General features: G+C 45.5%; 1 protein-coding gene across 1 annotated transcript; it reads left to right on the top strand.

The window, feature by feature from the left end:
• The first annotated feature begins 3,530 nt into the window (after positions 1 to 3,530).
• On the top strand, positions 3,531 to 5,872 carry RPRM (reprimo, TP53 dependent G2 arrest mediator homolog). Its single transcript, XM_082192687.1, has one exon. The coding sequence runs from the start codon at positions 4,469 to 4,471 to the stop codon at positions 4,898 to 4,900; it is 432 nt and encodes a 143-aa protein (XP_082048813.1). The 5' UTR covers positions 3,531 to 4,468; the 3' UTR covers positions 4,901 to 5,872.
• Positions 5,873 to 15,290: the final 9,418 nt, after the last annotated feature.

The following is a 15,290-nucleotide window of genomic DNA, read 5'->3' as shown; positions in this document are numbered from 1 at the left end:
AGAAAACCAGCCAGCCACCCATTCCACTTCTTCCCTGCATTTCTGCCTGGATGCAGTGGGTCATAAAATGCTGTTCACCATTTGAAAGGACCATAGAGATGACCAGGTTACCAGATGGCTATATGCATGCTTGAGAAAATACTCCGGCCAGCATGGTCAATGCCAAAGCATGATGTGAGTTGGAGTCCAACAACTTCTGGAAGACCACGGGGTCATCTTACACAGCAACCAAAGCAGTTTCTGTGCCAAAACTGGGCCTAAACATTGATTGAAACTGATCTAGAAAATCAGTTTCCACCAAGAGCACTTGGATATTTTTCGTGGAGTTTGACAACTGGATGGTAATTACTTAGATTTTCTGAATCTAAGGTGGGTTTCTGAAAGCAGAGTTCTTTCCCAGACCTGCCTTGAGATGCCAGAGACTGACGATGTGCATTATGTATGCTGAGCTATGGCTGTTCAAACAGTCAAATTGAGAACTATGTCCTTAATAGGCACACAGAAACATTCAGACAACCTTCCCATTCAAAAACCAGAACTGTGTCCTGCATATACACAGAAAATTTATTCTACAATATTGGTGTACATGAAGTGATTTCAACAAAGTGGCATACAACCAGAAAAGGTCAAGTTGGTTGGTAAACCCATAAACCCCACTTGGTGTGGCCGTCAATACAACTCCATTGTTAAAGGTTTACATTGCTTGTGCAAACACTTTCAACCGAAGCTGCTTCTGTATTCCTCTTGTATTCCTCAAGGTCAACATTTAGCAGTATTTTTGGATTGTGACTAACATTTTGGAAGATCCAGGTTCTGAATCCTCAGCATTGTGACACATTTATATTGGCAAAACTAATGTTCATGTGTGTCTAGAAAGACCTGGTGCCGTTAGCAACTGACTGGGATGCACACAGTTTGAGTCACATGCCTTCAGAGTCTTAACCAGAGTGTTTTAGAACAAATACTGTGGACATTTGTATTCACTGGAAAGAGCTAATACCCACATCATCTGAATATTTTTCTATCATTTCTGTTTACCAAAGTATTGGGTGAACAGGCTCCATAAATTGATTATTCCTCCGTTCCTCTCTATATTTAATCCAATTGCTACATTTATCATGTTCCTTGTTTGGGAACTTGGCAGGTTGTTCTTGAGTTGCCTGGATGCAGATGGGGAAAGAAGACAGGTGGTCTTTCAAATACATGAGGCCCTCCAGGGACCTGACTTTGCAACTAGCAAATAGATGAGTTTAAGTGAATGTTTTGATCTAGTTAGATCTTGCTGGGTTTTCTAACGCCACTCTTCACTTCCACCAAAATCCCAAAGTGTACAACTGGAACAAAGAACATATTTTCAGTTTACAGGTCTTGTACACATGGAATCTCCGGATGTAAACCTGCCTGATATATATGACCCACACTGTCAGTTTTGATGGTGTGAATCACAAAGTTGATCATGATAACTATATTAATTTAAGGATTCCATAAATATGTAAAATGAACACCTAAAGCATCCTGCTGAAAAAGCTTGATTATTGTAGGTGAGGAGGATCAAGAAGAAATAGGGGACCTTGCATTTAAGATGTTCAGGACTGCTGCTGTTGATAAAGACTAGTAATCTGCTAAGGCAGAGGCAGCACAGCCAAAGTGATGCCTTCTAGGTAATGTTGGACTCCAAAACTCATCAGCCTCAGCCAGCATGGCCAATGATTTGGCATGATGGGAGTCCCAGCATGTGAGCTATCACTGTGCTAAGGGGCTTATGCTAAAGGGTCTGGAAACCAAGCCTTGTCAGAAATGGTTGAGGGAGTTGGGGATGTTTAGCCTGGAAAAAAAGGAGACTGAAGAGAAAAAAAGGAGGAGAAATGATAGCCATCTTCCAGTGCCACATGATGGAACAAGCTTGTTTTCTCCTGCTCTGGAGGGTAGGACTTGAACCAATGGATTGAAAATACAAGAAAGGAGATTCTGACAAAACATCAGGAAGAACTTTCTGAAAGTAAGAACTGTTTTGACAGTGGAACGGACTCCCTTGGGAAATGGTGGACTCTCCTTCCTTGGTGGTTTTTAAGCAGACGTTGGATGGCCATCTGTCATGGATGCTTTAGTTGAGATTCCTGCATTGCAATTTTCGATTCTACTGTACACATGTTTGACCCCCACCCACACATTAAACAAAGATTTGGATTCAGCATCTGAGCCATGCTTTGTGTTAGCCATGATTCTAAAAATAATATTTTGAATTCCGAAAACAGATGTTGAGACTATTAAAAGCATTTACACAAAGAACTCATGATCTTCAAAAAATGGGACATTACATTTTCCTAGGATTCAATCCAAAATATTGGGGGGGGGGAGGAAAATGTTGCTCTTCCTTCAAATAATGCAGTCCTTGCTGTTGTTAATACAGCTAGATGTTTTATGAGAGTCGTATGTTTCTGCTTTTTACAGTATTGTGTATAGTATACTACAGTTTATTTAAATCAGGCTGCAATCCTAAACCTATTCTAGGCTGCAGTGAGAGTAAGGGCTTAACTGCACTTGTCCCTTGTTTTCCTCCATTTGTCATGGGTTTTCTAGATATGGGTCTGAGAGGTTTTTCATTTGCTCCACTGCTTTCCTTGGGAAAACCTACTTTTAAAGGCAACTTCTTATGTTCCTATGTTCCCTGTGAAACCCAATCCATATAAGACCACCCATAAGTGGCAATCCTGTATGTGCTTACCAGGGAATAACTCCCATCCAGCTCAATGGACTTAATTCCAGTGGTCCAGTTAGAGCATTTTTTGAATATGGGCTTAATTGTTATATGGGGGGTGTGTGTCTTGAGATGGTAATGAACTTAGTAAGCCTGGATAGCTGTGTTGATTAGAGCATGGTACTAATGGTGCCAGGGTTGAAGTTTGGATCCCTGTATGGGGCAGCTGCATATCCTTGCACTGCAGGGAGTTGGATTAGATGATCCTCGGGGTCCCTTCCAACTCTACAATTCTATGATTGTAAGCCAACTGTGTTGTGTTGGGGGCCCCTGCTGCTGCCCTGCCCTCCTGCCCAGGCAACACCACTGCCTGCTTCCGGGTAGAGAGGCAATGGATTGCCTATGCCCCAGCAGTGATGAAAATCTATTTCCTCCACTCTCGTGCAAGGCACTCCTAAGAGTAAAGGAGCGAGGAATCAAAATCCACATTAAGCTTTAAAATATTGTTATTAATTTTCACCAAAACAAAGGTTGTACAAAATTATAGTGTTATCAGACAGGATCCGATGACAATATCCATATACAATTGTAGGTAACTGTAGAACAAAAACGGACATAAAACTGAAATAAACAAACCATAGGTGTGTGAATGCCTGGAAGGGGGCGTCTGAAAGTATCTGACTGTAGCACAGGCATAATGGTTAAACAAGACAAAGTTACAAAACATGGACCGTATTATATCAAAGGAAAGTAATGGAAGTATTCAAGTGCCCTGAGTCACTGCATTAGCCATATTCATTCGTCGGGCGAGGCGGGGGGAGGGGCTTGGGGGGATCCTCGGCTATGTTCCTCCTTGCTTACACATGAAACAAAGTCAGAAATCGTCCTTTTGTCTTTGGTCCCTACAGCCTTTCAGCTTATCACTTCGTTTTCCCCAAGCTGTGCCGTGGTCATTCCAGCTGCTATAAGCAGGTGCACTATCAAGCATTTTTTCTGCTGCACATTTTGATCTACAGTACATCTATTTTTCTGAGTCAACCATTTATATCCCGCCTCCCACAAAAGCGTTCCCGAGCCGCTTCCAAGTGCGTAAAAGTTTAGCAAGAAAACCAATGGAAACTCTCCAACTGCCGGGAAAAGCGGCGAGGCGCAATGAGGAAGGCAGGAGCCCGCGGTTTCGCCTTGCCCAGTTCGCAGCGCCTTCCAGGAGGGGAGGGGAGTTGATGCCCGTGGGCCCCGCCCCGCGAGCCATGCCGTGAGGCCGAGCCGACAGTCCGCTGACGAGAGGAGGTGGGCGCTTGTGCGCTCCCGCCGTGCGCTGCGCCAAAAGAGCCGCTCGGAGGCGCAGAGCGGGTCACTTCTCCCTTTCTGCTTGTCCGCTCGCCCTCGACGCCGCGCTCTCGCCGAGGACCCGACCTGCTCTCGCTCGCTCCCCTCGGCGTTTTCCTTTCCAAGAAGTGGCGAGGCGCCCTCGAGGTTCTCGCTGCAGCTTCCTAGGCGAGCCGATCTGGGGCGCCCTTTCCCCGGGAGGAGCAGCCGCTGACGCCTCACTCTGCCCACGCCACCTCCCCGCGGCGATTTGCAGCCAGCCGGACCAGTTCGGCTCCTCCGGGCGCAATAGTCCTAGCTGGAGAGCGGGGAAAGCGGAGGGAAGGAGCGGCTCCGACGTGGACTCCTGCCTGGGACGTCCAGCCCCGCCGGAATTCGCGGCTGCTGCTACCGCCACCTACCCAAGTCCTCGCCGGGCACCTGGTCCGCTGCCTCTGCCGCATGAGGCTCTCTGGGCTGGTTCCTTGCTGCCGGGGTAGCTCTTCCACGCACGTCTTCCGACGCCAGGGCCCGCAGCCCCTTCCTCTTCCTCCCGCCGGGGTCATGAACGCCTCGCTGGGGAACCAGACGGACGTGGTGGGGCTCTTCCTTGCCAACAGCAGCGACTCTCTGGAGAGGGTGCTGCGCTCCGTCACGCCCCGGTCGGTGGTGACCGACGACGGCTTCGTGGTGACCGCGCCGGACGAGAGGAGCCTGTACATCATGCGCGTGGTGCAGATCGCCGTCATGTGCGTCCTCTCGCTCACCGTCGTTTTCGGCATCTTCTTCCTGGGCTGCAACCTGCTCATCAAGTCCGAAGGCATGATCAACTTTCTGGTGAAGGACAGGCGGCCGTCCAAAGAGGTGGAGGCGGTGGTGGTGGGGCCCTACTGACCTCCCCCACCCCCTCCGAAGCCCCGCGGAGCCCGCCTGGCCACGCCAAGACTTCGACGGTGCGGACCATGTTGGTGCCTTCGTCGGAAACTCCTCTCTCGGCTATGGTATGATATCTTGAGTTGAGATGGGGTAGGGTGGGGGGCGAGGAGGAAACGATCGGCTACCCCACCCTCCTCCTCCTCCCTCTCCCTTTCCCCCTCCGTCAGGGGCACCCAGAGGACCGGGCAAACTTCGCAAGAGGGAGCCGAACTGTGCTGAACTCCGCAGGAAGCGAAGCGCTGGGACTGTTTACAAAGGCAAAGGCGTGACACGCGCTCTCGTTTCTTCACTTCGGCGTCCCGGGCCTCGTCTTGACTCTGGGAGAGGGGTTGATAAGAGAGAGAGAGAGAGAGAGAGAAGGGGCGCGGGGGGTTCTGATGAAGCCGTGAAGCCTTCCAGTTTGATGTCGGTGTCCTGTAAATATGCCGTGTCAATGCACACAGACGATACATTCCCAACTTCGCTGCTTTTTGTTTCGTGTGGAGCGGGTGGGGAATGGGGACAAATCGCAACTTTGAATGTAAAATCGCTCAGCTCTCCTGTGAGACGTTTGCCTTCAGAGGTTGGAGCGGGGAGGGCAGGGACATCCATCGGGGTGGGCAGTCAGGTTGTGCTTTTGTGTGTGTGTGTGTGTGTGTGTGTGTGTGTGTGTGTGTGTGTGGAGGGTGCCCTAGAGCCACTTTGCAGCATGTTGTCTGTAACACACTTCCCAGTGCTGATGTGTGAATGGAACAGTTTATTGCCTCCCCTCCTTTGTACTGTAGCTCCCTATCCTTCCTTCCTTCCTTTTCTTAAAAAAAAAAAAAATTGTATTCAGTCGGAGTCCTCTTTGTATTTTGTACCTCTCATTTCTTGATGCTTGTCTGCTGCTAAAGTCAGCATGCTTGGTTGCTGCACCTGTGGCTTTATAAATTGCATTGGTTTACACAGCTCTGGTGGTCTTCTTCTTTTCTTATTTAATTTGCTGTAATAAAATCTGCCAAAAACTTCTCTCCAGAGTCTCCCAGTGCAGCTCTTTCACATTGAAATTCCTCTTGCTCTTTGGGCAAGCTGTGATGAGCATCTGGGCAGACCAGGGGAAGCATGTAATGAGGATTTCTCCAGCAGATAAAGTTGAGAAGGACAAGGCGATTGGGAGGGAAAGCATTAAAAGAGTTTTAGAGAACCCTGGCAGATAAGAAATACAGGACACCAATGTGCTTAGGAGTTTTTGGGACTTTATTATTATAACTAATTTATTGCATTTATATCCCAGCTTTGCTGCCAAAGGAGCCCAGGTCATCAAACACAGCAGTGATAAAACTATACCTTTAAAAATAAAACAACAACATTAAAAGCAATTGAAAGGGATATAAAAGGGTGTGAATTTGCCTACAGAAAGAAAAAAGTTCAGATTTAGACGGTGGCACTAAAACCAAGCAAGTTAAAGGTACAGGGAGTATTTCCCCCACCTACCCACCCAAGAATGCTTTTCATCAAGCATGGATTCAAAGGGAAAGATCTGCAGGAAGATAAAGCAGCTGTCATGGAAATGATCCAGCTGGGGAAACATGTGCCGCTACTAATGAAAGGTGAAGGGTAGTGATTTTTTCTCCTCGCGCAATTATTTATAGTCAGGAAACTGATGAGAAAGATGCATCGACTGAATCTGTGCCTGGCCAGTTGATTGAGCCAGCAATTTGCAACAAGCCCTGGGCTGCCTAGCAGTTCAAGCTCTGCTCTTATACTTGCATCCCAAAACTGCATGGAGAGGAAACAAAGGAAGGTGAGATCTTCTCTCTTAGCAGAACTTTCCATAGAGACTCGAGCTTCCAGCTACACACGCCTGTAGGTTCCTTAAACACAGTGATGTTAGAAGGATTGACAGCTACTTAATTACATAGAAAGAGGTTCATTGTGCAAAGGTAGGTCACATCAGAAAAAAACCCTTCTTGCACCCAATATAGGGAATAATATAGGTCTTACAAGTTGCCCTGCCCAATATATTTCAGGACACTCCTAGCCCTACTCTCGCCATTCATTTTAATACTTGTAACATATAACCTCCCGTTAAGACAAAATGTATAGTTCAATAAGGCTAATTGAAAGGAGTTAGAAATAGTTTAGTGGAAACAAAATGATCTAACCTCCCCACTATTTACTTTAACCCACCCCCTTGTCGTTTTGCATTGTTTTCTTCCCATGGTAAGAGCAGAAGGTTGTGTGCTATTGTAAAACAAGAAGCAAAACACACGACACAGTTTGGTTTTTTAAAAGTTGCTCGGTTGCTGTGTCCATGGAAGGATCGTCGGGGGGGGGGGAACGACAGATTTTAAGGATTGGAATTGCACAGTTGACCCCATTCAGGCTGCCTACGTACGTGGCCTTGGAAGAGAGCTGTTATGTGTACATTGTGCACATAAGACACAGGAAACATGGGTGGGGTGGGTGGGAATGTAGCACAGAAGCCTGAACATAAAAGGGAACAGGATCACACAGGAAAAACTATTGCAGTGGGGGAAACCAAGCAGAGGTGATGAAGAAAAGGGGACTCAGAGAGATATTTGCAAGGATGTGATAGAATAAGGACTGATTAGGAGGAATCTGTTCTTTTAGCTCCCTTGGTCTTCAAGCCTAGGTCGCAACAAGTTTCATGCATTCGGGCAGGAAGAGGTGCATCAGATCTATGCCTTTATTTTTAAGCCACAAATCTTAATGTTTAGAGACACCACTTTGAACTGAACAGCAATATCTTCTTCTCAGATGCACAGGAAGCTTTGTCAAGAGAACATGGTTATGGTTTGGAAAGCAAGTTCTCGAATCTGAAACATCCGTTTCTGGCAACTTCTATCAACTGCTGGTCGTCTTAGTCTAGACCAGCCTTGCCTGATTCGCCAGCCTTTCCCGTCTCTGCTAGTGATATTCACATAAGAAACAAAGGCTCAGCTCGGTAAGAGAGGAAGTTGCCAAGGCCTGTGTGGTATCTAAGGAAGCTGCGCCGAGTGACCAAGTCTCAAATGTGTAAGGATTATCTGTAACACAGTGATGGAAGGGAACAACACTAAACACAGAGGTATCTGCTTCAGTATTAACTGACAGGCTCCATGGTTGAACAAGGCCTAAAATGTATTTATTTGCCACAGTTTAAAGTAAATAAATATGGCTTGCTATCATGAAAGTGGCCGACTTTCATTGCAGCAAAGGTTCAGACATTGACAAACAGCAGTAAAATTACGGTGTAATGCAAAACAGAGTAAAAATGGCAGCAGTAAAAAATCAAAAGGCAATGCTAAAGAGAGGTAGGTTCTTAGCTGCCAGCCAAAAGACGAACAAGGACCAGACCAGGAAAGCTTCCTCTGGCAGGATATCCCATTTTCTTGGCACTACAGAAGAAATGGCTCTGTCCCTCATGTCCACCTGACATATTTCTTACTCTGGTGGAGGCACAGGCAGATCTGGGTGGCAGGAGAAGAAGATCAGACAGAGTTAGCTACTTGGGGGTGATTTGTAGATAATCATGCACTGGAATTCAACACAGTGCTTACCCAACAGAATCATTTCTCTTCTCCCCCCCCCCATGCTTTGTTTTTTGGGGGAGACTATCTCCTGACCCTTCTAGGTGGATTTGGAGCAGGCATGATGGCAGGGAGAGGGGAAAGCCCTATTGTGCTAGCAGGAGTCCTTTTACAAGCTTCCGCTAGCCAAACAGGTACATTGAATTCACCTCTCTGGTCCCAGGTAATTTAGGACCAAGAGTGAGAGCATGTTGCCCTTCGGATGTCATTTGATTCCAACATCCATCAGCCCCAGCCACCCTGCCCAGTCATAAGAGATTGTGGGTTTTGTGGTCTACAGGTGCCCCACCCCACCATCCCTAATTTTGGATTTTAAAAGGCCAAAATCAGCACTTTGAACTGAGCCCAGAAGCAAATCGGTGCCTAGTTCAGATGGTATAATATTGTAGTCAGATGTTTCTGAACTACCAGTTCCAGTTAACATTCTGGTAGACACATAAATTAAGCCCTGAGCAAAGTGCAAAATTCTCAGGGGAAGTGAAAATGAGATGAATGTAGTTTAAACTGCTGGTTTTCTTGTACCAATATCCTATAGGAACACTGCCTAACAAATTGGGTCCTCTTGCCTGTCTGAAAGGCAATAATAGTTCAAACAGCACTTCAAGTGTACAAATCATTCCACACGTATCACTGTGGCCGTCTTTACCTACGTTATTATCCCTGTATTGTAGACAAGAAGACAGAGGACAAGATAACAGCCCTAGAGCTACCCCATGGCTGAGGTAAGATTTGGACCAGGGAGAGACTTCACAGCTCACATTCTTACGCCACCAGCTCTGGATCTTGATTGACATAAGCATGGATTTCCTGTTATTAAAGACCAGTGAGAGCTGCAACTAATTGTTGCAGTGTACCCCCTGCTTCCTATCGAGGGATCCAGCCAGCCATTCTCTTCAAGTGGGACATTCCACTCTTCCCTCCTTCAAGTCCTTTTTTCTTTTCCAAGTGCCACTAAACTTTCTGGACTACCGAGCATGCTCAGTTCTCCTTTGGTCTTCTTGGGGGGATCATTTTGACCTCTTTAGGTGTTGTTCATTTATTTATCTGCTTCAGACCTCAAGGTTCTCTGGAGTATGTTAATACTTCCTTCGTTTCTTAGTGGCTCTGCTTGGCCTACAATTTTGTCACCATCTGAGTTTGTTCGTTCATTTGTTCATTCGTTCATTGTGTTTATATTCCACATTTTCCTCTAAGGAGCTCAGTGTGGCATATACGGCTTTCTCCCCCCTCTTTCAACCCCCACAACAACCCTGTGAGGAGGTTAGGCTGAGAGGCAGTGACTGGCCCAAGGTCACCCAGGGAGCTTCATGGCCAAAGGGGAATTTGAACCCTGGTCTCCCAGGTCCCAGTGTTGTGACTTTCTAACCACCGTACCACACTGGCTCTTTCGTTTGCTATCAGGAGGAAGAAATGACTCTTCATTTACCACTAGAAGAGAGGCAGAAAGCATTGTTAACAATTGCAGACACTGCAGGTAAGCAAAACAAAAGGGGTTGAAAAAAGAAGAAAGGAAAAAGAATGGATGATTTTCCTGTTGATTTTCCTAAGAGCCAAGTGGCTGAAAATGTATGTGCTGAATCCTCGAGCAAGACACTGCTAAAGGTTGCCGTTGTAAAGACTAATAGAGAACAGGCAATAACAGTGTTCAGTTGTTCTTTCGAAGCAGCATGCCAGGCCACCTGAAGGCCCTTGATCAGAGACAAGCATTACACCACGCCTAAGTGTTCAGCTGTTGTTTATAGTGCTGTCGACCTACTGAAAGCAATTTACAATAGACAGATTTTGTAACGTACAGTACTGTATTGGTTTAAACTAGTTCAGCAAACAAATAACAGTGACCTTGTTCTCCAGTGTACCCAGGATTCTGGTGTTGTTTAACAAAAACCAGCTTTTTAGCAAGTAGACGTGAAATAGAAAGGCAGGCTAATTTGCTGTTGGGGGGGAAATGCAAAAAGTTAGACGTAAAAGCCAATTAAGGTGATGTGTTCAGAATACTGCAGACTGGCCAGCATGAGTCGTGCCTTGCATCGCAACTGAAATACTGCAATGTGTTCAACGGAGGCCTGCCTTTGAAGACTACAGTTTTTGCTCAGAAACCACAATTGGTCCAAGAATTGCCACCTTCAGATGACCTGTTTATGGAGCTTCCATTCTGATTTGTCTGCACAAAGTTTGCAGGTCGGGTAAACAAGGCCGGCCATTTACTGAGCATTCATTCAGATTTGATTGTGGGGAGGCCTGACGTTGTCGGATCAAGCAAATGTTAACCAACACTTCCTGACTCATTTCTGTCTCACTTTCCCTATCACAAAGTCTGGGGTGTGTTTTCTTTGGGGGGGGGAGAAGCTGGTTTGCTGCATAAGAGCTCCAAATAACTTTAACTGCAAGGGTATGTGATTAAATCCCACCTGAAAATTGTGACAGTCTGGAAGCCCCTTCAGTCATCATTACAGAGACCACAGATGTGGTCACACTGCCCAACTAATACATTCCTGTGTTTTTTCACTTTGGCCTCCTGATTGTTTAAAAACCTAGTTAGTGGCAATTTTCATAGCACTGACTACAAATGCAGCATGCCCAATCTGCCCCCTGCATTTATGTATTGGTTTTTTAAAATATTTCTATAAAATAAAATACAAAATCTCCTCAGCCTGCCACACTTCTGATGCAGGCAGACGCTTTTACTCATCGCACAATTGTTTAGATGCCTGTCCTGGATGGTCACACCTGTTTGTGTTATTTTAATTTATTTAAAGATTTGGAAACCACTTCCCAACAAATGTTTCCAAAGTGGTCTACAATATCTGGCAGAACAGATCTGCTAGCATAAGGATTTCCATTTGTGCCACGTAACCTTCCCTCTCTCTGCTCCCTCTGCATGCCCTCTAACTTTGTTCTGGGGTTTTCCTTCAACCTTCCTGGGCAGATTTGGGGTAAGGCATGAAGGGATGTGTGGTGAATGGAGGAATAGGAATAGGAGGAGGAGGAGAAGAAGAAGAAGTTCAATTGTGCAAGCAGAAATCCTTGTGCTAGCAGATATGTTTAGTTGGCATACTGCCCATAAATATAAATAAATATATGCATAGCAAGTTTTTAAAAGCTCACAGCTCTTAAAAGCGTCAAACTGCACAAATTCTGCATACAATATAAAATGGCTGAGTCACCCATCTGGAAAGCCCTCTGAAAAAGATTGCTTTGCAATAGCTACATAAAAGTAAGAACGCTGAGCCTTGTCTAAGTTCAATCAGAAACGGATTCCGTAGAGCTGGAGCTGCAAAACTAAAGGTTCAGTTTCTATTTGATGTCAAGCAGACCCCTGGGACACAGTTGTGCAGCAGAGAGAATTTCAGCAGGCGCAGTTGGTCACTCATTAGCTGAAATTCCCTCTTCAACAAAACGGTTAAAGTTGCAGGAGCCCTATCTTCTCTTTTTACCTGGCTACTTCTACTCTGCTCCACTATAGCTCCACTTCTCGGGGCAGTGGGGTTATACCTCTATTCTCCCCTCCACTCTGCCTTGTTTCTAGATACAGTAGTACCTTGGCTCTCAAATGTAATCCATTCCGGAAGTCCATTCCAAAACCAAAGTGTTCCAAAACCAAGGCGCACTTTCCAATAGAAAGTAATGCAAAATGGATTAATCCATTCCAGACTTTTAAAAACAACCCCTAAAACAGCAATTTAACATGAATTTAACTATCTAATGAGACCATTGATCCATAAAATGAAAGCAATAAACAATGTACTGCAGTCACACAGTCAATCAATCAGTAGCTGAACTGGGTTCCACACAGTCACAAAAACAAAAAAGAGCCACAAAAACAAAAATGCAACATAAATAGCAAAAACAGACGGACCTCAGTGTAACACTCAAAACAGAAGTGTGGCACTCAAATCGGAAGCGTAAAACTCAAAACGGAGCACGTTCAACATCCGAAAAAAGTTCGCAAACTGGAACACTTACTTCCGAGTTTGCAGTGTTTGGGTTCCAAGTTGTTTGAATATGAATGCATTTGAGAACCAAGGCACCATTGTATTGTTCACCAGGGGGGGTGGAGCTAACAACGGGTCAACTGTGTGTTCTTCTGAAAAAAGCACGTCTAGATTTTGCTGATCGCTGCAGCAATCTTTGGGATAAGCGATTATTGGCAGGTGAATTACATATTATGTAGATCCGTAAGTGGATATTCCAGCATTAATATTTTTAACTTTTAAAGCAGCTTTGGGGAGCTGTAATCTTGATTGGAACAGCATCATAAGGGAATGGATTATTTTATTGCCACCTCCCCAATACACTGTTTTGTTGGTCTAAATCGGACAAGCATTCCCTGATGCTGCTATTAGCCCTTCTAATGAAGACATGATAATATATTTGCTCCCCCCCCCCACCGCTATATGGCTAGTAGCAGCTGGGGGGAGCAATTTAGATCACGAAAATAGTTTGTGGGTGGGTGTGGGTTAGGTTCTCCCTTCGCCGGTGCCTCTACTCAAAACCAGAACCCAAAGCGATTGCTTATTTGCTTTATTTATTTATTTTGCAAAAATTATATACCACTTGATTGTAAATCCAACCAACCAACCAGCCACACACCTCTTAGTAGTTTGCAAAAATATAAAACAAAACACTAAACTTCTCCATTAAAACCAGTATTTAAAAGCATGCAAAAGATGATTAAAATCAACTAGCTAAATAGTTTGAGGATCTATACAACATGCAGAAAACAGCATTCTTAGAAAAATCAGAGACTGGAACTGAGGGAAGCCGGGGGGTGGGGGTGGGTGGGTTTTGTGTGGGAGGGTGGAGGGAGGGAGGGAGGAAAAATGGGGGGGGATAAGGATGACAGGTTTCCGGATGATATGTTTTGTTTTAATTTTGAATTTAAAAAGTTTTTTTAAAAAAGCAACTAGCTTTTTTAAAAAATAAAAATAAAACACCTAATGTAACTTCTACGTGCCTGGACAGGCTTGCCTGAAGAAAAATGTTTGAAGCAGGCACTGAAAAAAGTGTAGCAAAAGTGTCTGCCTGATGCCAATAAGCAGGGAGTTCCAAAATATAGGTGCTGCCACACGAAAATTTGTTTCTTGTCCTTGCAGAGCAGGTGTCATGCGGCACTTGCAACAGTGCCAGTTCTATAGACTGAAGCAGTCAAATGGGCATACATGGAGGAAGGTGATCTTACAAGTAAACTGGTCCCAAACAGTTAAGGGCTTTATACATTGCAGTACCAGTTGCAGTGCCACCCTCCCGCAGGCAGCAAATAACAAGAGGTGGGGTAGAACAAACTCAAACAGGGTTGAAAACGGCCACAACTTGATTGATTACAGGTGTAGGTGGAATTTTGGCTCAGGCGCTGGGTGTGTATCCGTTCCAGTCTCCTGCTGGAGGGCGGGAACCACATTATGGTCGTGCTAAGGAATGTGGGCCTTCCCCAAGATGTTGATCAACCAAGGCAGCCATCCTAAGGCCTGCCTGCCCCACGCTGGACACATATTTCTACTGAGAGCCCTCTAACAAGGTACCCTGGAAACACAGCTGCTTCAGGACAGGGTGATGCACCAATTTACCCAAAAGCTTCCTTGTAGGATTTGGCTTCTAGTCTCCTCACTTAGATGCCAAACGGATGGGCAGTAATTTAGACCTCTCCCCAATGTGCTGCTTTTCTGAGTGCAACGAATGTCTTTGCATGGCTCATGTGAGCCCTCACCTGCGCATGAGATAAAAGCTTGCATAGTGACAGATGGCATGGGTGGGGAGCACCGCCACTCAACTTACTTCTGATTGGTCTCACCACTGTTGCTCACCAGGAGGGAGAAGGAGAGATGTTGGCAAGGGCAATGCACTGCAAACACACAGGTGGAGTCAACCTGGCACCCTGCCCCTGTGGTTGCACCATGCCAACCTCCCAGCCACCTCAGTCCTCCCTTTCTACCTCCCAGTAGCCACCAACGATGTGACCAACCAGAGGTCAGGTGAGTGGAACCACCCCACTATGCTGCCCACTACTGGGTTTGCTGCCCTGATGGGGCTGCTGGTGTAGTACCCTCCCAATGTCGTTGGACTCCAACTCCCATCAGCCACCAAGGCCAATGGTCAAGGATAATGGAAGATGTAGCCTGCCAACCGCTTGGAGTTGCCACCTTCGCTATTCCCTGCTTAGGAATTGCTGTTTCATTTGATCAGGTATCAGTGTAATTAGTCACAAGACCATACACAATGCTGTTTAAGTGATGGAATTTAAAAGGAGTGAGAATATCCCTTGAATACTTCTCCTGTGAGACATAACTGGAAGGAAACATGATCACTTGGTTTAGAGAGAAGGAAAGCACAAAGGCAGACAGGAATTTCAGGCCAGAGAAACCACTAATTCATTTGTTCCTCAAGCATAGCTTCCCTACCCAATCCCTGGGAGAGAAATTTGCTGTGGAATGTGCTGTGAAATTTAAAGTCATGCACCAGAAACATCTTTCAAATGTGACACTGACCAAAAACTAAAATAAAAAGGGCAGTTCAAACCCCTGAACCTTTCCCTATTAACTTCTTTGTAGCTGGGAGAGCAAGAGCAGCCTGAGGAAGTGATAATTCTTGTATGCAGAGAGTTCAATCATTTTGAACCGTTATAACTCACCAGCTGCTTTGAAGCCTCTCATGCACAGAAGGAATCAAGCCAAAGGACTTGATTTGCTAAAGGTACATGCTGTATTTATGCAATATCTGGTATTTGGCCTCATTAAACTGTCTTAGCGAGACATAACAAACTGCTAAACAGCCATGTGTTATCTGCTAACCTGCAACGT

Source organism: Podarcis vaucheri (assembly GCF_965113315.1).
Source record: "Podarcis vaucheri genome assembly, chromosome: 1".
NCBI lineage: Eukaryota > Metazoa > Chordata > Lepidosauria > Squamata > Lacertidae > Podarcis > Podarcis vaucheri.
Note: the sequence above shows the minus strand (reverse complement) of the source record. Positions and strands in the feature narration are given on the sequence as shown.